General features: G+C 37.0%; 1 protein-coding gene across 1 annotated transcript in view; it reads left to right on the forward strand.

Annotated features, from left to right (window-relative positions):
* The window catches only part of LOC129805528 (titin), a 55,903-nt gene extending 31,243 nt beyond the window's left edge, over positions 1 to 24,660 (forward strand). The window contains exons 3-7 of the mRNA XM_055853495.1: positions 9,102 to 9,140; positions 13,911 to 14,111; positions 14,186 to 14,443; positions 14,534 to 22,505; positions 22,585 to 24,660. Coding sequence (XP_055709470.1) covers positions 9,102 to 9,140; positions 13,911 to 14,111; positions 14,186 to 14,443; positions 14,534 to 22,505; positions 22,585 to 22,684 — 8,570 coding nt within the window. The 3' untranslated portion in view covers positions 22,685 to 24,660. The remainder of the gene's footprint in view (positions 1 to 9,101; positions 9,141 to 13,910; positions 14,112 to 14,185; positions 14,444 to 14,533; positions 22,506 to 22,584) is intronic.
* Positions 24,661 to 25,070: the final 410 nt, after the last annotated feature.

Consider the following 25,070-nt stretch of genomic DNA (forward strand, 5'->3'; position numbering starts at 1 on the left):
GAAAAAAATGCGTGCAATTTATGGGAATTAGTGTCTGGTGTATTTTGAAATCTCAATATACATGATTCTTTGTGGCTCTTTTTCTTTTCCGCGCCAGTCTCTGATACATAAGTATAAAGCATTCATAAGTGCATTATATAAACATATTAAAATTTTCCCTCATATCTCCCTGAGAGTGCTCTCACTCTTATTATAAGCTGCAATAGCTGGTGTTTGTTGGGTGGAACAATTTGTATTTGAAGTCACGAAAGCGAAATTCAATCGCGCGCGATTCCTTCACTAGTTGCATTTGAGGCTTCCAAAGAGAGGCTCTACCGCGGTCGTGACTGCAGATTTAGTTAACAAATCCAAAAGACGACAGATGGTAATTGCTTCACTGTTTGGCTCACTCCTTGGCCACATATTGCCGTACATATAATTTTATTCATTGAATTTGCACCAATGCTTTCGATGCCAACCAATGGACTCATATGTTCACAATACGTGCTCACTGAAAGGTACTTGGCAGGACACACACGGCCTAGGAAGTCTAGAAAGAGGTGGATAACTTTTATGTTCGCCATCAGTATGCTCCCTCCCCAGTCACACACCTTCATGCTGGACAAATTACGCTTAAAATGTTAATATATACCCCAGTTCAATTATGTTCATTCAAAGTTTTCTTATTCTTTTCTTTACACTGGAATTACGTCTGCGTGAACATGCTCAAGTCATTCAATGTTAAATTGTTTTTTTGAAAAGATGTTATGATACTTTACTACACTTTTTTATTTATTTAATATGATACCTGCACTAAATTACTTAATATTGTTTCTTAGTTCGGGAGCTATTAAGCTCCAAAGAGCGGCCGGCCGGCCCGTAACGTAACTTAGCCCGAACGTAACTTAACCCCCCATATATTCGGGATCAGGAAGTGGTGAAACACATTTTGGCAAAGTATGGGCCCAATCGGGGGACATGAAATTTTGGTAGAATTATAGTAGATGAGATTATTAAGAACCTCACCTAATAACATACGACTCCGAAACCGTATCACTAAATTGGTTAATTGTTGGTTAAATAGGGTAAAATTTTGAATTCCAGACAACGTGGAGTACCGGACAAATGATGACCTAGTAATTATTTTATTAATAAGAAATTTTAAAGTACTTTCAAGAGTTTTTAATCGATATTTAAATAAAATTTTAATGCAGCTGTTCGAATTTTTAATGGGCTTATCCGAAATTTTGCGTTGTTCGAAATGCGGAATTTTACTGATTTTTGTAAAAAGATTATTTCACAAGATCAAATGAATCTCTATAGGGGAAAGTACTCTCCCTTCGAACGTTCGTGCCTTCGAATAATGTGAATTTTTATTAAGTTTTCGTAAGAGACTTACACATTTCTATTAAATATTAGCCGGCTTATCATCAATTGTTGATAATTCCGTGATTATTTAGGGTAAATCTCTTACGAAAAACAAAAGAAATTCACATTATTCGAAGGCATGAACGTTCGAAGGGTGAGCACTTTCCCCTACTTGTGCAATAATTTATTTAATATCACAATACCCTTATACTATGTCTTCACCACTGACTTTAAGGTTATCAACCTCCGAAACAAAATAAGAGAAAACCCACTATTTTTTAAATTTTCATTTTTAATTAAAGACTGAAAAAATATGACAAATATTTTCCAAAACTATTTTAAATAGAAAATATGATATATAATTTAGAAGATCGACATCTAAAGCAGAACAATATTTTTGGTTAGTTAGTTAGCCCGAATGGTCAGTAAAAAATTAAAAAGAAATGAGCATAATCATTTTGAATCAAACCGAAAATGCCAAAACGTTTCGTAAATTCTTAATTTGCCCTTTATTAAGAATGTTTCACTATATTTTTACACACTTACAATTTATGATTTTCATTTTATTTATATACTGACCAAATATCATTTTTACTGGCCATATTTTACTAAAATAGATCCAATCTACTGCAACTCATTGGAGATAGTCTCTTAAATTAGATTAGCTGTCCGCCCCTCCATTAGAACAGTTTCTTTATAGAAGAAAATGTGTAGAATATTTAACTTTCCTTTTGAAGCCACGATATCCTATTGACTTGTACGACTTTTTCGAAAACAATGCGTGATGTTCCAATTTTGGAGTTGATTTTGATCACCAAGAAGGCAAGTGGTCAAAGTCATCTTGTTGAGTTTATCTAACGTGAAAAATATTCAATCTCATGGCGCATTATTGTTGCTATTTTGTCATAATTCAACCACGGTGTAATTACCATTTTTCCATCATCATCGTCGTCAGTTTTACGACATCATTGTCATTGTCATTATCATGTTTCCCATTGCTTAGTGCTTCTGGGTAAGATTCAATGTAGAGGGATCGCAATTGAAGATCAATGCTGGGCGGGCGGATGCCGGAGATGGAAAATTGCACAAATTGAAATGCGCATGGAAAATAATAAAATTTAATTATTTATTGAAGCTCCCTGTATTTGTATTCCTGCACCATGGGACTGAGGGGTATTAATATGAAGATTATGCAATTTGCCATGTCTCGTGGGGAAGTGCAAGAGAGAGAAAAGGGCAGAGGCTCAACTTGATCTGGGAAAACGGATTGTCTGTGTGTTGGAGGTAGAAAAGCAAAAGACAAATAGGGGGTCACTCAACTTGGCGAAGAGATCCCGCATCTCTTCGCGAAGATGGAATACGAAAAAAATCCACCATACACAACACGAAATCCGATCGAAACAGGTTCATTTTTCTGCAAAATCACCTATTCTCTCTTTCACTCCTCAGCATAACTTCCAGTCCCATGCTCTTATGCTCAATATTGTTCTCCAACAACTCCCAATAATTCCCACGCTTCATGTATGTTGCTCTTATACAATAAATAAATTCCCTCGGCAATGATCAAGTGATACAACTTTATTTTCAAAGTCAGTGTCAAAGGTGCCATTGGCACTCTTGGCACGTACCGAAAAAAAGAACGATTAAAAATTGCTTTTTAATATATTTATTGCGCAATGATGCCATACACAAAAAAAAGAACAGCGACACCAACAGTTATATGAATATAAATTTTATTTTAACTATTATGATCATTTAGAGAGCAGTAAAGAGAACGACAAATTGCCCGCTCATTGATTATATGCGCAAGAACTTAGTATTAATGGGTTTATTGGGGATAATTTTCTCTATTGCGCTAGAAGAAATGAAGATCTACTTCTAGAGCTGTGAGTAGGCATAAGATTTGAAGGCCATGCCGGCATCAGTTTGGTAACTTTAATGATATACAAGTGCGATTATATATATATATTTTTTAGTTTTAAAATATTAAAGAATATTCACCAAAAACTAAATGGTACTGTACAAAGTAGCATTAAAAAAAAATTAAATTTGCCTCCTAAAAAATCAAATTTGATCTGTGTTCAATTTAAGACTTTGAAAATATACATGAATAAATTGAAAGAGAAAGAAACGTAAATTTTGATTGCACGAAATTCTCCTGATCTAACAAGTGTGTCGGAGCCATGATTGACAAAGTTCAATTTATTTCAGATTTTTCGTCAAACTAAATTGAAACTAGATTATGAGCCGTATTGAAAATTTAGTTATGTTTTAAAATGATTTGTTTTATTTTTATTAATTTTATTTAAAATTTTAAATAAATGTAGACAATTGTATTCTCGGTCGCTTTTTGGGCAATTTAGGTAAAATGTTTATACGTTTTACCGTGTTTTTTGACTACTAATTGCAGACATATATTTCACTTTATAGGTAAATGGAATACATCTGTTTCTACATTTACTGCACCTGTAGTTACTGAATTCTAGTCCTTTTACTCATATACTTAAGCACGTAATTTTCGGACACTCTAATTAAGGAAAGTCAATTTCATTTCGGTTTTAAAGTCACCTGACTATTTCTTTAAGAAAATTCTTTAATTAGCGTTTCTGCAACATTTTTCAAAACGAAAGTATCTGTTTTTTTTTAATTCCTTAAAAGCATCAAATTGGATAAATCTTTCAAGGAAACTTGCATTAAATCTATTTGAAATTTTGAAAAGATTTATTTTCTTTGAGGGGATCAAGAGCATCCTTAGGACCCAAACATAATAAGGCTGATCGATCTTAGAGAATATTCAGCCTGTAAAATTTGCCAGTAAAGTTTTAGACATAGGACTTCGAATCGATTATTCTCACCCCTCAGTCTTTAATCGTTTGACAAATCTTTCTTTACTGTGAAAGTTTTGAGGCTAGATATTCACATGGATCAGCTTGAGGCTATTTGGGTCCTTGCGGGTTTAATATTTTTCTGTGTAAAAAATTATTTTATTTTCAAGTGATTCATGCACATAATAAAGATACTGATATGGTAGGTATTTGAAATACCTATGGAAAATTATTGGAAAATATTGATAAATATTATGAAGATGAATTAAATTAAGCATTAAGAGATGGAAATTTATAAGGCTCTAATTTAGAAATACGAATTTAAAAATTTGAAGATTACGTCGCGTCGCACTTAGAATTTCTCGGCTCACACAGTTATATTCCTTACGCCCCATTGCTTCCGGGAAAAAAGAAGTCTTGAGGCGATCTGTGAAGAATCATCATGCCCCATGTCATTAACATATCCGACACAGAAATGAGATAAAATGGCTATAAATATCCATTATTTGACACTTAACTAGTGCATAAAAGTATCAGTAAAAAAACTGAGGTTGAGCTGTATAATTTCGCATAACAACTGGAAGAAGAACTAGTAAATGAATCGGTACTTTAGGTGTGAAAATTACCTACTGTCCTTGGAACATTTTTCTTGGAAAAAATGCGTGAAATTGGGTTGATTCCTGGGGATTGATTTATCACTTGGTGGAATGGCACAAAAAATTGTCGGAAGGATTTCCTTGAATATTTTTGTCTGCCAAAGGAAGATAATTAACCGTAGGTTGGTGCAACAAACCACGTAAATCACTCATTCACACTTGAGTCTGATGTATGGTGATCATTGACTAGAATAGTATGGGAGTAAATGTGTGTACAACTTCGAAATAATCGTGAAATTGACACTGATTTTTATTTATGAATGGACAGAGAAGAGGAGAATCATTTTACGATCAGGCGGTAAATGGAATAAATTATGGATGGCATACGAAGGTGTGTCGACAAACCATCTATCTAGTAGTTAGTCCTAATAATAACTTTATAGCACTTATGCGCATATAATTAGTCTTATAAAAATACCGGCACGTCTTCCAGATCCTAATCAAAATGGGTAAATTTAGATTTGACTACCGTGAGACGTGGTGCTAAGCAGGTGGTTCACCCAGTATGTGACTCTCTCTAGCTGGAGTGACAATTTTTATTGAAGTCATACCAGATACCAGTGATTACCATTCCCCTTGAGCAATCGCCGTTTTCTCGCACTCAATATTGCCAAATATTTTGGCAGCAGATGTGACTTCAATTAAACAATATATTCTTCCATTCACAACCATTCACAGAGGAATATTAATTTTTCTCTCGCACTCTCCAAATACGACAAGGGCCCTTTATTTCTTTGCCACTGCCATCTTCCATGGCCTCTATTGAGGAGGCCACATCGTCAGATGCCATTGTCACGGGCATAGTCAGATGAATGAGGAAGAAAAGAGCTTGTACAATTGAAAAATTCTGTACCATTGGGTTACAGGAGAAAATCTCATCCAACCTACAAAACAGAGAAGCCATCAAGACACATTCTTTGCTTGTTTTATTGCTAATCTCATGGCAATCCGATAGATTTATCTGTTTGATAGAATATAGATTTTCGCCTCCATACCAACGGTCACATGTTAACCCTTTCAAGACAGATCGGTCATAGCCCTAAAAGCAATTTGTTTTCTATATTTTCTTGTGGAAATCTATAATAATTAACTTAACAGATTCTACATTCTAGAGGTGAAATAGTATACTGATAAATGGTTCGAAAATTCCTACATCTATTTAAATTTTACCTTTTTTACATAGCGGAAGGTATTTTGGCTTCGAACAGCTCGTATTTTTCCCATATTTCTTTAAAGAATCTCACCTATTACTTCAGGAAATGTGTGACTTAAGATTAGCTATTAAAATATGCCACAGTTAGGTCAAATTCATTATAGGAATATGGGAAAAATGTGAAGTATTCAAAGGCATAGTTTGTGCGAAGCCTGAAAGCCTTTTCCTATATAAACTATTTAATATTGAGTTTAAATCAAGGATGAAAAGTATAGGGAAAAGCGCGCTACCTTCAGACGATTTATGCTTTGCACAAATGACTCTTTTCAATGTGTTATGAATGAATTTGGTCCATTATAATATCATATTCTAATAGCTAGACCAATGCTTAAATTTTCAAAAAAAAATGTTTGTGAAATCTATAAGGAACATAGAGAAAAAATTGAATTGTCCGAAGCTATAATCGTCCGAAGGTAGCGCGCTTTCCCCTACCGGTTTTTGGACGAGAAGCTTCATTACAGCAGTTTTCAAACTAGGGGAAAGCGCGCTACCTTCGGACGACTCAAGCTTCGGACAATTTAATTTTTTCTCTATGTTTTTTGTGGAGATCACCCATAACTCCTTTCTGAAAATTTGAGGCATTGGACTAGCTATTAAAATATAATATTATGATGGGCCAAATTCATTTAAAACATTGAAAAAAAAATGATTTGTGCGAAGCATAAATCGTCCGAAGTTACCGCGCTTTCCCCTACATGTTTAGTAAGGATCATGAAATTTTAGCAAATAAAGTGATTTTGCAGAATTTGTTGCATCATTTTTTTTAATATAAGACCCAAAGTCAAAATTTTCACAAAATCTTGTTTATTGAGAAATTAAAACAATTAAGCCACATGGATAAACCTTAGGTCTGAAGCCTGTATAAATCCTATAAGAAAAGGACATTCCTCCAGAAGTTTATCCACTGAAATCTTGATTGTTTTCAATGGGTTAAGACAAAAGTTCTCGGTGCTTAGAGACCCTCACTGTGAGTTTGTGTGATTTGCATATGTGATAAATTAGAAGAGGTCATAGTTTCAATTCATCAAGCATAGGCTCAAGATGTAAAACACCATGCATTTTGTTCCCTCTGCCAATTGGTGATTTCCTTCTATGGACAAGAACCATTAAATCTTGAGTCCTCATACTGATTAACAGTGAAGAGTACCTTCGTGTCTAGACTCTCAATCACTTTACTTTTTCCCCACTTAGTGGTTGATTGATGAGGAATTGCATGAGCGATTGGGAAAATTGTCATATGTCGCCTACAGATTGAAGGTTACAATTTATCGCTTTTTAATCAGCCGCTCGTGGTTAGAACCGCTCTCAATGTTGAGGTTTTTGGACTATTTTGTGCATCTCATCATTGATAAAATTTTATGTTAATTATAATGATAAAAAAATAAATAAAATGTTACTATAAAAAAATCAGTATCTTAAGCGATCTTTCAACGCTCATGAAGATAATTAATTTAAAAGTCCATTAAATTTATCTCTGAAAGCAATGTTAAGCCTCAGAATTTAGTCACAAAATGATGTTCTTAAATGATAACAAATTGATTAAAACTAAATGTGTCGTTTTTTAGTGACTATTTAAGTCAGTTCAAAGGTTTTAAAATGTAATAATAATAATAATAATAGTTATTAGACTGGTGAAAGAGAGCAGAAATAGAGCAGAAAGATTTTAATTCATTTCGATATTATAACACCTTTTTATTCTTGTCCAGAGGTTTTAATCTGTAAGTAGATCTTCCTCAGTAACTATAAAAATAGCCTATTATAGCTACTCTTTATCCGAACCAAAACTCAGAGCAAGTTTAAAATGCTGTGTTTAATTTTTGGAAAATCTTACTGACTGGTAAATCACCAGGATCTTCGAAATCAGTGAAAATAATTTTAGGCTGTACAAAATTGTTAATAAGGCAGTAGGGGAAAGCGTCCTATCTTCGGACGACTCACGCTTCGAACAATTCATACTTTTCAATATGTTTTTAATTAATTCGACCCATTATAGTAATTATATTTTAATAGCTAGTTCGATGAGTCAAATTTCCTGAAAACAGCCATGGGACAAATTCATTAGGAACATAAAGAAAAGATTGAGTTGTAAATTATTTTACCAAATTATCGCCCAATTTGCTATAGCCTTCTTATAATACTAAAGTTATGAACCTTTTTGTGATAAATATTATCCAAATGATAATGTTAATTATAACTTCTATTTATTTGAAGATTACTGATTGATACTGAGTTATTTAGAAACAAGAGAGGATATTTTTCTAATCATTGTTAATTTTAACCCATTTCAATGAAAAGATAATGAGAATGAGTAATATATTTTAATTTTTGCTGAACTAAATAGATAAAATCCTGTCGTAAAAAGTGTTAAGTCATTAAAGCTAGAGTGTTTTTTACGACAGATTCACACGTTCTAAATTTACATCTGCAAAAATTCTAATCAGTTATTTAGCAATTTGTAAAAAAAAATCATGACTCATCAATTGCCAATTTATTATTGAGTTAATCCTAATGAAACAGGTTGAAGTTCGTAACAAAAAGCTGTTGAAGTCTTTCAATTGAGCATGAGGTATTGCTTTGATAATCTCTTAGTGGGATTAATTAATCATTCCCATTCTAATCAGACAGCAAAGTCTTCCTTAACTCTCATCACATGCTGATTGTCTCATCTATATCCATTGTTGGCTCTAAAGATGGGTTTAGCTTTTAGAGAAGATGCTAAATGCGGTGCTTTCTTCTTTTTGTTTTTGTGAGAAATGTGCTATTTTTAATAAAAATCTCTGGTAGAATAAGCAGTGACACAGAAAATGAATTAAGCGAGTCATTTAGTAAGTTGGGAAATATCTTGAAATGACTCCAAATTACCATTTTTCGCCGATGCCCGATGTTCTCGTCGTTCACAGCGGAGTAAATCCATTTGGCATTGTGATGCCATTCCAGTGATAACACATAGACTTAAAAAAAAAGAACATTCTCAGTCCATTCAAAACAAGAGAATCGTATTAAAATTGAATTTGAACGATGACACTAATTGCTCTGTTAATTTCTCTCTGTCTTTTTCAGCTCCCGTGCACGAGAACACGGAACTGGAGATGTATAGTGGTGAGTATATTTTGAGAAAAAGAAATTATGTATTCTTACTTCTAATTCCAATATGATCACCGTGAACATGATTATATCGTCATTTGGATGAGTAAGAACTTGAGGAAGAATGCTTCTTTTTTTTCTCTTAAACCATCCACAGCAAATGGCAAAGAATGTAAACGCAAGGCTTCAGCCCCATCAGTGTTGGTGATGGGAAAAAGAATCTTGAGGGATTTCTATTGTTGCATTGTGGCATAAGGTGTGTTTGTTTACTTCATCTTAAGAAAGTACAGAAATTATTAACGGTTTTCCCTTTTATAACAATACACTTTAATTATTCTTAGCGTCTCCGAGGCGACCATATATACAGATAATGGGCGATGAGGAATAAATTACTTTTATAAATTAATTAAAACTATTTACCGCCAAATTGCTAAGATTCTCCCTTTTTTATGTTCTCCTTTAGTTATTCCAATGAAACCATTCGTGTTTCTTAACTGCGAAGATCACATAACAAAAACGCATGATATATGTTGTGGGAGATCTTATGAGAAATTTGATTCTCAAGGCGGTCAAATTAAAACTCTTAGCAAAATTCCCTAAAGTTTACTGCTCAAGTTTAGAGAAATTTATGAAGCATAGTCGTGTTGCTATTAAAATGTTATAAAAATTCTTCACTAAGCTATTAATTCGTATTCTAGAATAATTTTGCGTTAATTTCGTTTTAGCTTTGCGTGCTGATTTATTTTAAATTCTTTATGCTTTCAAAAAAGAAAAAAAATACATTTTATTCAAAATTTGTGTAGTCGCTTTTAAAAATTCATATTAAGGGGAGATGGGGCTACATTGAAAATGCTTTTCTTCGCATATTGGTTAAGGAAGCTGGGCTTTAACGTAATGTAATTTAGATGGACATCATAGAGGGATGTAGGGCTACTTTGAGCTGTGGGGCTATATTTTTATACAATTTTCTCGCATATTTGTAAATGAAACTGGGTTTTAACATGATGTAATTTGGATAGACAAAACAATTGTGGATCTAAATACATAATTGCAAGAAGTAGCTTCATTTAGAAATTTGATTATTCAAGAAAATGTATTACTTTAATGTTAGAATATATACAACCTGAATATAAGATGTTTGGCATATATAACCTGCGAAAGAGCTTTTCCACCGTTTTGCTCTGGAGGTTGATCACCAACGCTAAGACGGCGGTGGACGCTAAAAATTATATTTACAACCTATTCACATCAAAATTTATCAATGTTGTATAAAATCTTGTATTTATAATTATGCTCAGGTGCAAAAAGTAATAATAATAATGCCCAACGCACAATAACTTTTGTTTTGTAAACATATTTTTGACATTTTAATGAGAGGGAATGAAACAGAAATCCAGTTATCTCGTTTTCTCTCATAGAAAATTTTGAAAATATGTTTATAAACAAAAGTTATTGTGCGTTGGGCATAATAATAAATAATAATAATAAATAGGCGAAAAAATTAAGCTCCACCTCAATATAGTCCCACCACCCCTTATAAACTACATTATAGAAGAACATTGCAAAAATAAGAGTTTTCTTTATAAAGAATCCTTTTCTTGATCGGATGATTACACCTGTTTTTCAATACAATACCTACGAGTGTATTTGCACACATGGCACAGCCGAGACTTTAGTGGTATTATGATTTTTTTTTCAACTTTTAGAGAACTTTATGCATTTTCCGATCGAATTTGAGATTTTTCGAGTTCTTGTTTATTAGGCAATGTTTTAAATATTTTCATAAATTTATTAGGTAAAATTTAATATTTTTACTTGCTAATGCTACATAAAATTCCGATAATAATGATAAACTAAGGATTTTTTAAAATATTTATTTGGACGCTTTCTTTCCATACTGTGTTATCTCAGAATGACAATTATTCAGGAGAGAGTTATTTGAAGTTGGCGATTTCCTATGCTGCTGTCTGTGTATTTTTTTTTTAGAACGAACGGACGTTGCATGACCAACAAATTTTTACCAGTTGTAGATCTCGGTCCCAGGAACAATCTCTCTCTCTCTCTCTCGAAGTAATAAAAGGCTAAGTCGACTTAGCATAGGGTGGAGTCTACACTTATGGATGCTATACACTTATGGACAGTGTGTAAAAATATTAAGTTCTTACATAAAACAGATTTCGAAAAATTATAAAATTATTAGTTTATGATGTAAATAACTTTTTTTTTTGATTTTTCGAAATCTGTTTAGTGTAAAGACCTAAGATTTTTGTGTTGTCCATATGGGTGTATAGCATCCATAAGTGTAGGCTCCAGTCTAGTAGTGGGAAGTGGGGCACTTTTGAAAATGGGGAACCTTTGAAATTGGGATTTTTCACCTATTTTTTAAATAAAATTAAAACTAATCGGGTTATAGTTTTAATTCTTAATCTGTTTATGCAGCTAAATTATATCACGATTAAGGCTCAATTTTATTCCAAAATGGGTGAAAAATCCCAATTTCAAGATGCTCCACTTTTTGCCCCAGTCTCCCTTATATATTGCAAAATATTATATTCTTTTATGAATATAAGTGAAAGAAACTTTTGAATATACCTAAGTGAAGTTTAAAACATGATTATAATTACTGAAATTTTATATAAAATTTGAGTAGGGGACACTGGGGCAGAATTAGCCAGCACTTGAAATTTTTCTTTGTCTGGTAATTTTTGAAAAACATGTTTAAATCAGACTAATAAATAATATTTAAATGCATAAGGAGGGAATTAATTATACTGTAATACACAACTGTCTAATTTTATCCGCTAATGCTGCTTCGGTCTTCTCTACTTTAAGCTTGCTTCTCAAGCTTGTTCGACTTGAAATGATAATAATTATTATACAAAAAAAAAACTATAATTTTTTAAGAGCTTCAATCTTAAATCTTGTACTTCAAAATATCACTAACATCACCGCTGCTGTGCGAAATGATTTTCATTTGTTAAATTCAAATACATATCTCTAAAATAAATTCAAATTTCATTGAAAAAAAAATACTATTGAAACTAATATTTTCAATGCCCTTTGAATTCTTTAATGGTAAAAAAATCATATAACCTAGGAAACCATTAAACATGTCCATAAAAAGGCTTCCCAGTAGAATTGGAATGCAAAAATGGTGCACGAATTAAGAATGTAAATATTTTTTTAAAGTACCATAACTTAATGCTAGAAAGTCGTAATTTGAATAAATCATTCTAAAGTCTTTGAATTTTTTAAGTTTTAATTGTTTTTCAATTTATTTAATAGGTTTTATTTATATGAGCTTAAAAACATTAGTTTTTTTATACATTTTTAAATTGTGAATTATGACCTACGACTTGACTCTTTCCGGACCGCAGCATATGCTGCAAGCCAATTTCACATTTTTTTAATCAAAAATATCTAAGCTCAAGAATTAATTGAGGTCCTACAAAAAATATCTTACATTTGGACATCCTTATAGTTTGTAACCATCCAAAAGAATTGAATTTTTCTCAGTTCTGAATAATTAAAAAAAACACTGTTTTTCACTGAATATTCATATGCTGCTTTGGGTACTCAGAGTTCCAAAAGAGACGAAAGAGTTAAACATAACTCCTAACTCCACAAACTAATCACAAAGTTTTTAGTGTATCCAATGACAATGGATATTTAGTATAGATGCTATAGCTGTGTATATTTGATTTGACGTTCTATTAAAAATATAAAGCGAAGTATTTAGCTGCCTTATTGCGGAATGATAAAAAGAATACTTCAACCTTCAGGTTGGCGGTGGTCAGCAAAAAAGGTGGCTACAAAACCGAAAATTACATAATTACCATCGCAACTTTACTCATTTCATTTGATTGCGGAAATAAGTATGTGGCGCTTCTGTGACGGTGTTCAGGCGCTACCTATGCTACATGTATCCGGGGCTGATGTAATCATCTTCCAATTAATCTGGTGTGATCTCCTTTGAGTAGTCAAGTGCGCCAAAGAAATAAATTGTCTCAAAATTAATTGTACGATAAAATTATCATTAACACTTTGACTCATCGTAATGAAATGGAACTGACTTTCAGTAAGCAATTTGTATTGGAACATCGCGAAAGAGATAGAGATATCTTGCCATAAGAAAATTCACAGTCTTTTCAGCTTCAACATAATTGAGTGTCATTAGGAGCATGCAATATAGTCTTTCCACTGTTGGATGAATTAATGTTGGATTGTTTTAAGAATAGCTCGTATGTGAAATTTCTTCACCATATAGCCCACAAGAACTCTTTTGCCTCCACTATAATGTGAAGAGCTTTCTTCTTTTCCGCGATGAGCAATTTCACTTGAGAAATTCTCCGGCAAACTGTACCCAATTCTATCCATTTATGCTTAAGCATTTCTCAAATGATGAGAAAGAATCTTCGGCTACTTTTGCTTGCCACAGAACCTACCAATATACCAGGGAAAATCGTGCAACTCGCCACAGCAATAAATTCCCGGAAATCGGTGCTAAGATGAATAATGTGCATCATGAAAATCACTTTACACAGCGATTTATGAACATTGCTGCCTTTTGCCTATGATCTACCTTCTTATCCATCCAATATGATTTCTCTGTACCACATACTTATCCCCATTTAATGTGCCATTGTCCCAATTCTTGCCACAGTTCCCCACATTATTGGGGTCCTAATTGCAGAAAAACGTTCACGGTATCATAATGCTTACCTTTTAATTTAGTTTTAACCAATCTTGAATATGTAAATAAAATAATTTGTTTTATTGTTACAGAATCTGGCTGCTACTATAACTACAATCATTATGCGGAGGGTGATAGAATAATGACGAATGAGCCATGTCTCAATTGTACTTGCCACAATCGAATGCTGATGTGTTACTTGCGTGTATGTCCATTTACCAAGCCAATTGGTCAGGACTGCGTGGTGGAGAAACGTGAAGATCAGTGTTGTCCTGTCATTACATGTCCCGAAGGTAAATCACTATTTCAGCTATTTCTCACCTGCAAGATATTTATCATCGTCAACCCATTGTCTCTTAATCCACAGTTCCTGTAGAACTAGTTGATCACTCCACGTCAAGTCCATCGACAGAGGTGGGAGGCCTCGATCGCTTTGGCTGTTCCATTGATAATAGATTCTACCCAGAAGGGGCTCAAGTGCCATCAAATCCTCGGAAACCATGTGAACTTTGCTATTGCATTCGCAATATGACTGCTTGTGTTATGCAAGAATGTACGCTACATGTTGAGGGCTGTCGACCCATCTACAACAAAGGAGTTTGCTGTCCTGTTCGTTATGAATGTGGTAAGTTTTCCAATCTAGCCGGAAGAATTTTTTAGTCCTAAGAACAAGCAAATATCAAAAATCCGAACATTTTTCTTTTCAATCTTACAGATCACGAATCTGAGGATACTCTGATGTTGGAAGATAGAACCACAACGACAGAACGTCCAACCCCAGGATTCATGCTAACCACTACCACACCTGCCGGAGTGGAGGCTGATTGTGTCCATGACGGTGAGGTGTTTGCGGATGGAGCTCTCATTTTCACTGATCAACCATGTGAGCACTGCTACTGCATGCGAGGTGATATCGTGTGTGCTGTGCAAGAATGTGGAACACCATTGGAGAATGAGGGCAAGAACTGTACAGCACGGCCACCACGGGAGGGTCAGTGCTGTCCGGATGTCTATGATTGTGAGGAACCAGCGACTGAGACATCTGAGACAGTGACGCGAAAGGAAGAGGGTACAACACTGGGAACGGGACTTGACACACGAATCGATGAAGATGAGAAGACTGAGGAGGAAGCTCCAGATCACAAGACACCAATGCCAGAGAAAGAGCAAGTAACGACGGAGGCGGCTGAAGAGGGTACCACGGCCAAGGAGGAGCATATTGACAAAGTGGATGATAAGTTTAATGAAATAGTGCCAGAGGAGAAGCCAGAAAGCGAAGAGGGTCACACTGAGACACCGACAACTGTGCTGACTCATGCTGATGGCACGACAGAACCAATCAAAGAGGCCGAGGGTGAGACTGAGGAGGATTTGCAGCAACACATAATGGATGAAGATTTGCAGTCTCATATTGACAAAGAAGACGAGGGTCCAGCAACAGTTAAAGAGACAATCTCTACCACTGAGAAACTGAAACCGACAACAATAATTACAGAGAGTGAGTCGTCAGAAAAGCCAGAAGAGGGTCACACAGTGAAAGAGGATGAAATGAAAGAGGTGGCCACTGAAGAACCGTTGAAAGCAACAGAATCACCAGAAGAGGCTGCCATTACTCCAGAAATTCATGCTGAATTCACAACAATAGCTGAAGAGGGTGTTCATACCACAGAAAAATCAGGTGCCATTGACACAAAATCGGGCGAGGTGGAGACTGAAGATGACAATACTGTGGAACCAGAGCATTTCACCACGACCCATAGACCGGCTGAACACTACCTGCCACCACAATTGCCAGTAGAACATGATGAGGAGGCATCTGGAGAAGAGGAATCTTCCAGTGAATCTACGGAGTCTGTAGAAGGACAAGTGCCTATTCATCCTGTACCTCCATCTCCTGAACTTGAGGCCAGTGGAGAGAAGTCTTCAGAAGAAGTTACGTCATCTGAGGAAGAAGCTGATAGGCTAACAACTCCACATACTCCCTCCGAACTGACCACTCAACAAGCCCTTGAAGAGAAGGAACCCTCAACAACACCTGGTCATGACGATCTTGAACTTCCTGAGCGAGAGATCGTAACAGAGTCACCATCTGTCATTAAACTCCCAGAACCTGTTGAACATGAGCAAGTTACTGATTACACCATCGATTCTGATTCTCACACTCTTGAGGAAATGACCACAAAGAGTACGCTTGAGGAGAAACTGCCTGAAGAGGCCACTGAAAAAGCCACAGAAACTCCTGAAGAGGAAGAACGGCCTACAGGTGCTCCAGAAGAAGAAGAAGAAAAACCTACTGAAAAAGCCACGGCATCTCCTGAAGAAGAAGTCAGACCCATTGATATGGTTACTGAAAAATCTGAAGAGGAAGCAAAACCAACTGAACGAGTTACAGAGGCACCTGAAGAAGAAGAAGAAGAAGAAGAGAAAGCCACTGAAGGACCTGAAGAGGGAGTAAAACCTATTGAAAAAGTTACAGAAACTCCTGAGGAAGAAGAAAGACCCTCTGAAAAGGTCACAGAAATCCCTGAAGAGGAAATGCGACCCACGGGTATGGCCACTGAAGAACCTGAAGAAGTAACATTTGAGGAGGAAGCAAGACCTACTGAGAAGGTCACAGAAGCACCTGAAGAGGAAGAGAGACCTACTGAGAAGGCTACTGAAGGACCTGAAGAAGTAGCACCTGAAGAGGAGGTAAAGCCTACTGAGAAGGTCACAGAAGCACCAGAGGAGGGAGAGACACCCACTGAGAAGGCTACTGAAGGACCTGGAGAAGCAGCACCCGAAGAGGAGGTGAAGCCTACTGAAAAGGTCACAGAAGCCCCTGAAGAGGAAGAGAGACCCACTGAGAAGGCCACTGAAGCACCTGAAGAAGGAGCGAGACCCACTGAGAAGGCTACTGAAGGACCTGAAGAGGCAGCACCAGAAGAAGAAGAAGAAGAAGCTAAAGTAACTGAAAAAGCCACAGAAACCCCTGAGGAGGAAATGAAACCTACTGAGATGATCACAGGATTACCAGAGTTCGAAGCTAAACCCACTGAGAAGGGTGAAGAAGAGAAACCTGAAGAATTAGCACCTACTACCGAGCATAAGGAACTTGAAGAAAGACCAGGAGTTACAGCCCTGCCTGAAGATGAAGAAGAAGAGGAAGGACCTGAAGAATCTATGACAGAACAACCTCAACCTGAAAAGGCAGAAACTGAGCAGCCCCTCGAAGAGCACACAGAAGGTCCCAAAGCACCAAAACCGGATGAACCTGAACTAGAGCTCACTGAGCAGCCGGAAGAAACCCCAATTCAACTACCTGAAGAGGAGCATACAGAGGAACCCAAAGCTCCAGGAATTGAAGAATCCGAAGCACCAGCAACTGAAGCTCCAGAAAAAGCAGCTACTGTGGAGCCTGGAAAAGAAGAAGGTGAAGAACCTGAGAGAACAGAGGAGCCTGAAAAATCTGAAGAAGCTTTGACCACAACTGCCATACATGAAGAGGAAGAAATGGGAGTTGGCACAACTTCTATTCCCTCTGTTACTCCAAAAGAGAGCGAAGAGAAGGAATCTGAAGAAGAGTCAACTGAAGAAGGTTCGGTCACTCCAACTTCATCATCTGAAGAACTGTTACCTCCATCTATTCCCGGCGAAGGGAACTGTCTGGTGGATGGTATTAGTTATCCTAATAATGAAATTATTCCTGCAGTCAACAAATGCCAAGTATATTGCACCTGCGTCAACAGTGTCGTTCACTGTGAAACTGTTAAGTGTCCACCACCCCCAGATAACTATGTCGAATGTCAGCCTTTCTACAGAAACTTTGACGAATGCTGTCCCAACTATAAATGTCCCCAAGACGTTGAGTCATCTGAGGAATTGTCTGAGGAAGACCGCACAAGGGCTCCAACAACAACTGAAAGTGCTGAAGAGGCTTCAGAAGTTCCGGCCATTGTTGAAGAAGTAAGTCCAGATGAAGTTCCTGCTGTTATTGAAGAATTTAAGCCAGAGGAGAAACCTGAGGCAACAACAGCCCGAGAAGAAGCTGAAGTCACTGAAATAACAATGAAGCCTATAGAGAAGGATCAGCCGTCTGAAGAAGAAAAGCCAGAGGGTGAAGAGGAAGAAGAAGTCGAGGCCACAACAAGATCTGCTCCAGGTGACGAGGAAGAGGAGCTCATTAGTCCTGAAATCCTTGAAGCGTATACTGGAGAATATCCTCTTGAATTGACGACTCACAAAGCAGAGGAAATTGAAACTGAAGCGCCTTATACACCTACTCATATTCCAGAGGAACCCACAGAAGAAGAAGCTGAGAAAGAAACAGAAGGAACTCCAGCGACTGAAAGGGAACCTGGTGTCGAAGAAGAAGAACAACCTGAACTTGTTCATATTTCTACAATCCCTCCAGAAGATTATACCGAAAGACCGGAGGAAGAGAAACCTGAAAAAGAAGCCAAGCCCGAAGAGAAACCAGCTAGACCTGAGGTTGTGACTCAGGCTGAAGAAGAAGCCACCGAGAAGGAGAGACTTCCAACTGAAGAGCCAAGTGTAGGAACAGAAAAAGAAGAAAAGGCTACAGAACACCCTGAAGTAGTGACAGAAATTGCTGAAGAAGAACATACTGAAAGCGAGAAGGATGTTACTGAGGGACCAAGTGACGTCACTGAGAAATTGGAAATAGTCACTCCATCTGCCACGGAATTGCCTAAAGAGACATCTGAACCATCACTTGAAGAAGATAGGACGGGAGAACCTCAAGAAATTGATATGACGCCTGAAGCTCCATTCCCAACTGATGAGGCTGAGAAAGAAACACCTGAAGAACCTGAAGGTGAGGAGATTAGCAAGCCTACGGCCCATGCTCCAACAGACAAAGAAGAAGAAGCCACAACCACAGCTCCTATTGTTAAAATACCAGAAGAAGATATTGGTATTCTATTCCCAGAAGAAGAGGAGAAACCGGAAACTGTAACTCTTGATGTTAGAGGTGGCGAAGAAGACGGTGTAACCACAGCCAAGACTCCTGAAGAAGAGGAAGCTGCTCCCGAAGGTGTTCCTGCCAGTACTCCACATGAAAAGGAAGGTGAAGATAAAACAGAATCTCTTCCTCCGATCCCAACAATTCACACTGAAATCGAAGGTGAGATTACCAAGAAGCCCGATGTGGAAGAGCCTGTTGAACAAGAAACCAGCGCACCTGAACTTGAAGCTGAAGTTCCAACAAAACCTTCTGTAGAAGAAGAAACTGCCAAGCCTCATCTTCCAGAAGATGAAGTCGTCTATGCCACTGACAAATTGGAAGTCGCTGAACAGGTAACTGAAAAAGAACAACCAACTCTATCTCCAACATTAGCAGAAAGTGCGAAACCAGAGGATGCGGTTACAGACAAAACAGAACTACCTGAGGAGCAGCCTACTAGGCCTACTCTAATCTCAAAACCAGAGGATGAGGAAGAACAAATTCCTGAAGAAGAACTAAAACCTCAAACTATGCCTGAACCAACACCAACTGAAGAAGTAGAGAAAGAGGAGCCAGGAAAGGAAATTGAAGAACACACTCCAAGACCATCTGATGTTACAACAAGACAACCTTCTGAAGAAGAACCAACAGAACTTCCTGGTGTTAAAGTGGAGCATCCAGAAAAAGAGGAAGGAGAAACACCTGAGATTCCTGAAGCAACAACTCCAAGTGATTTAGCAACAAAGGCACCTGAAGAGGATGTTTCAACGCCTTCGACTGATCTTGAACCTCCTAAGACACCAGAGCCTGAGCAATCTTTGGAGGAAGAAGAGGCAACTGGTGTCCCCTCTGCTACTGGAAAACCTAGTCCGGAAGATGAAAAAACAGGAGAACCTGAAGAGGAAGCTACATCACCGCATGAAGAACTTGTACCAAGTGAAGAAAAAGCAACTAGGCCGTCAACAGAAGAAGAAATTACACATGCAGCAGAAGAACCCACTCCTAAACCAAGTGCAGAAGAAGATCTTACAAAGAAACCTGACGCAACTGAACTACCTGCATTGGAAACCGATGAAGAACGTACACCAGCAGAACCTGAAGAAGAAGAAGAAGGTACTAGACCATCACCCACCTCTGAAGAGGCATCTGAGAAGCCTGAAGAAGAGGCAGTTAAGCCAACTCCAGAGTTGCCCGAGCCATCTGAGAAACCTGAGGAGGCAGAAGCACAGCCAACCCCACAAATCGAAGAAGCTTCTGAGAGACCTGAAGAGGAAGAGGAAGCAAAACCGACTCCTGAATCACCCGAACCATCAGAGAAGCCTGAAGAAGAAGAACATCCATCCACTAGAGTCCCACTTGAGCACGAAGAAGAAATTTCACCTACCACTGAAAGACCAGAATCACTGCCAGTTGAGCCCGAAGAGCCAACAAAACTTGAACCTGAAGAAGGTGAAAAGATATCACCCACCGCTACTACTGAAGAATATACTGATTCAGAAGTTGCTGAACCTACTACACCAAGTGAATTGGGTAAACCATCCCCAACTGAAGAAAGCGAAGGAGAGAAGGAAGAGGAAGAAAGACCAAGTGAAGAAGCCACAAAACCAAGTATTTTGGAAGATCTTCCTACAACAGCTGCAGGAGAAGAGGCAACAAGACCCAGTGAAGAAGCAGAAACACCTGCGCCCGAAGAGATTGCTAAACCTGAAGAAGATACCGAAAAAGAAGAAGAAGAAGAAGAGGAAGAACATAGACCTACTCCAAGTGTTGAAACAACTGAGAAAGATGAAGAAGTCACTGAAACAATTGAGAAGAAACCAGAAATTCCATCAGAAACACTTCCAACGGAATCTACTGAAGAAGAGAGTCCCTCCACTGAGAAGGAAGAGAAGGTTGAGGATGTTACACCAAGCGAGGAAGAAGAACTCAAACCTTCCACAGAACTTCATCCTACTGAGAAACCATTGGAAGAGAAAGAGCCAGGAACTACAGCAGGTTTTGATGTTATTGATCACACTACTCCCAGTGAAGAAGAAAAGGAGGAAGAACCAAGACCTGAAGAAGAAAAACCTGTAGAAGAATTGCCATCACCTACAGAAAGAGAACCTGAGTTATCTACTTCAAGTGCTGAAGAAGTCACTCCAAGTAGGCCCGAAGTAGAAGCTGAAGGTGAAGCTGAAACTGAAGCTCCCGTTAGGCCGGAAGAAGAAATGGAGGGAGAAGCTGTAACGGAAGGTCGTCCCACGTCTATACCAGAGGGTGAGAAAGAAGAATTATCTACTGAACCAACAGAAAAAGCACCTGAGGATGTAGAACGACCTGCTACTGAAGGCATTGAATCAGTTACTGAGAAGAAAGAAGATGAGATTACAGAAGAAGCTCCTCATATCACAAGGCCATTTGAGAAGGAAGAAGAAAGTGAAGAATTAACTCCAGTCACGGAAGAACCAGTTAAGGAGGCTGAGCCAACAAAACCAACTGAAGAAGAAAAAGAAGAAGAGGAAGAAGAAGTAGAAAGTGAAAAGGAAGCCACGCCAAGTCCAACTGAGGCAGAGAGGGAAGGTGAAGCCACAACACCAAGCAAACAAGAGGAAGAGCTTGGCGTGCCAGAAGTTGAGGAGAAGACTCCTGAACCGCAAATAATTGAGCATGACTTTAAACCAACAACACCAAGTGAAGAGGAGGAAGAGAAGCCATCTGCAACAGAGGAAGGAGAGAAGGAAGCTGAAGTCACTGAGCGTGCGACAGAAATTCCTGAAGAAGGTGAAGCTGAACCTACTAAGGCTAGTGAGAAAGAACCCGAATTGGAAGCTTCAACACCTGCAGAAGCTGAAAAGGAAGCTACAATTAGTCCAGTTGAGGGTAAACCAGAAGAAGAAGAAGGAGAAAGGCCAGAAGAGGAGGAACATGCAGAAGAGAAGCCAGAAGAACCAGAAAGTGTTCAGGAAGGTACAAGTCTGAAACCACCTCATAGTGTGGAGGAAGAGGAGGAGCATAAGACTGAAGCAAGTGTTACAGAATCTGCCGACAGAACAACTGTGCCTCCAAGTGAGGTTGATCTCGATGACAGGATAAAGGAAGAGGAGGAGGAGGAAGCACAGAAACCACTTCATCCTGAGGATGATCAGAGTCAAGTGCCAATCTCTTTCGAACCCGATGAAGAAGATGAGATCATTGAAGAAGAACCACATGTGCCAGGTGATGAGAAACCATCTACAGTCCAGACAATGACACCCGATCTCAGTCACTACTCCACCAGTGCTCCTCACTACGATACTGGTTATGGACAGATTCCAGCTGGTCATTATCCGGGTCCTTCGTATCAGGAGGAAGACTATGGTGATGAAGAGGATCCATCTTCATTCGGACCCGGAACTTGCCGATATGGCGGAAAATTGTACGTGTCCGCCCAGCAGATCCCCAGAGATGATCCATGTGACTTCTGCTTCTGCTTCCGAAGTGATATCATCTGCTTGCAACAGTCCTGCCCACCACCAATAACTGGCTGTCATGAGGAGCCAATCCATGGCTTCTGCTGTCCGCGCTATGAGTGCCCTGTTTCGATGGCAACTGTGATGAATGTGACGACTAGTACAACGACGACAACCACCACATTACCACCGCACTTCCTGCATCATGCGTATAAGGGTCATGCTACCCTCCAAGGGTGTCAGATTGATGGAAAAGCCTACAAGGTGGGTGAGATTGTACGTCAATCAAGTGGACCATGTATGAGTTGCATGTAAGTATTCGAAACTTCTTATCTGATCGATCAGAGTTTCAAACATTTTTTTTTTTATTTTGAATTCTTCGTATTACAGATGCGGAGGCGACGGACAAATGAAATGTGATCCTAAGAAATGTTCACCAGAACCTCTTCTTCGACAAATGATTGCAGTGGCAGCCTCGAGAAAGAGATGAACTTCCAGAAGTGACCAGTGAACGAACTATTATGGTTTCTTAACCAGAGATTGAATCATCATGGATAATGCTGAAGATAAAAATTCTTTCTAATATCACGAAGGGTGCCAAACTTTTTTTTTAAATAATTAATTAATTTAAAAGATATAAAAAAATGAGTAAATAATTTAAGAATTCAACGATACGTACTCTTAATAATATTGCATTTTCTAGAGAAAAAAAAAACAAACGAGATTCATTCAAGTTGAATATCAGTGTCGACACTTAGAAATTTTTCTACAATTTTTTTTTCGTTATAGCATTTTTGGATAATTAGGCAAAATAAAATTTTAAATGTGGTCGACCCTAAATAAAAGGAAAAAAAAAAGTGGACGAGAAAGTATAATGGAACTCAACAGATGAAAGAAAGAATACATGCAGAAAAATCAATCAAATTGAGACAACTTTTTGCGCCCAATTTCACTTCTAGTCTCCCATTTATTTAATCAAAAAAAAAAAACGTTGATTTTGAGAAAAAAGTTATTGTAATTTTATTAAATTAAAAAAAAAAACGCGAAAATGGCCGATGTCTTGTCGACTGAATGACTTTATGTGGAAATTATGAGAATTTTCGAAAAAAAACTAATTTGAGATTGAAAGTTCGATAAATCTTGAGATTTATCTAATTTTTTGACATAGACATGTAATTTTAAAAAAAACTGCAACGTGACCATTTGTCTCAGATACAAATTTTAAACAAACTTGCAGCAAGTTTTGTCAAACATTTTGTCATAAACTTATCTTAGAAAACAAATCAATAAAAACGAAGAATTTTTTTTGCGAAAACAAAAAAAAAAACATAGAATAGAAAATAAAATGCTGAAGAGCACAAGCAATACATGCGCACAAACTAGATTTTTATAATTTAATGTTTAAAAAGAAAACGTACTAAACGATAATTATTGGGACCTCAAAACCTACCAATTAATTAAAACAGCAAAGAAATAGACTAACACCATCAAATTACTCGTAACGTAACAAACTTAGCAAACGCAATAGAATTGAACACATTTTTTTTTAGTTATGGTAGATATCTTTAGAGAAATGGCCAGTGTCCAGTTGTTTGATTGACTGAAAGTGATATGTTCTTTGCTAATATAACATCCAGTGATTCTTCAGCACATCAACTAACAAGCACAAGAAGTAATTTATTTAAGGCAGAATAGAGGTCTTCCATATAAGAAGACGATAGATAGTGCGTAAGATCGTTTTCAGTCACTTGAACATCTGGACGAAAGGATGCATAGAACATTATTCCAATTTTGATATGAAATAAATCGTCATATTGAAAGAAAAATCTATAAAGACAATTGAGATGAAACATTGCCATAAAAGGTTTGGTTACATTAAAAACAAGAAAAAAATCATTTAAAATATCATTATTATTGTAATAAAGATTTTTTTTAGTGAAGATGAATGTCGAGAGATAGTGAAGAAGCAACTCATGAGAAGAAAACTAGCGAGCAAAATAAATTGATGATAAGAAAGCAATTTATCAATAAATATAATTACGTTTAAGGATTATATTATTATGCATTAGTGACAGTTCTTTATAAATAGGAGAAAAAAATACAAGGCATACTTTTATATCATTTTAAGAATAATTTTATGATATTTTTTTTTGAAATTTTCTCGAACCAGTGTGACCATGTGTTATGAAATATTCATCGATCAATTTTGAAATTGTCATGGTAAATTTATTGAAAGAGCAAGATTACAGGAACAGCCAACAAACAAATTTGTCCAGAAGAAATATAGCAATTTTTTGAGATGAAAAGTTATTTTGAATTGTACGAAATGGTTCACATATCCGAATTGAAAGTTATTTTGTTGAAGTTGATCGATGAACATTGTACTACCTTGCACAGGCCCGAGAGAAATGCCCAGGATATTTGTAAGTGTCCTTTTATACGAATAAATTTTTATGTAAAGTAAAACTGAGTCTTTCAATTCGCAACGATTAAATGAAATACAGGTAATAATTTTGAGGCATGGGGTAGGTTAGACTACTGTCCCATAATTCTGTGCAAAAAATTATCTGACTCAAAAAGTATAAGGTAAAGTACCCTATGTCGACCACTTAAGGATAGATTTTGTGAAAAACTTATGAAAAAATTTTCATAGGGTTTTTACCTAAAACTATAGAATAGATCTTTATCTATCTAATTCTGAACTTTATTTAGCCATAATAATAATTTAAAATTAAAAAAATTAAAATGTTTCAAAAATGCGAAGTGTGTTCCTCTATTCGACCACTTTGATATCAGAGTGCATCTACTCGACCGTCTAGGGTTCCTCTACTCGACCACCCACTTTTTCTTAAAATTAAATAACCCACAAAACTATA

The sequence above is a fragment of the Phlebotomus papatasi genome, chromosome 3, assembly GCF_024763615.1.
Source record: "Phlebotomus papatasi isolate M1 chromosome 3, Ppap_2.1, whole genome shotgun sequence".
Taxonomy (NCBI): domain Eukaryota; kingdom Metazoa; phylum Arthropoda; class Insecta; order Diptera; family Psychodidae; genus Phlebotomus; species Phlebotomus papatasi.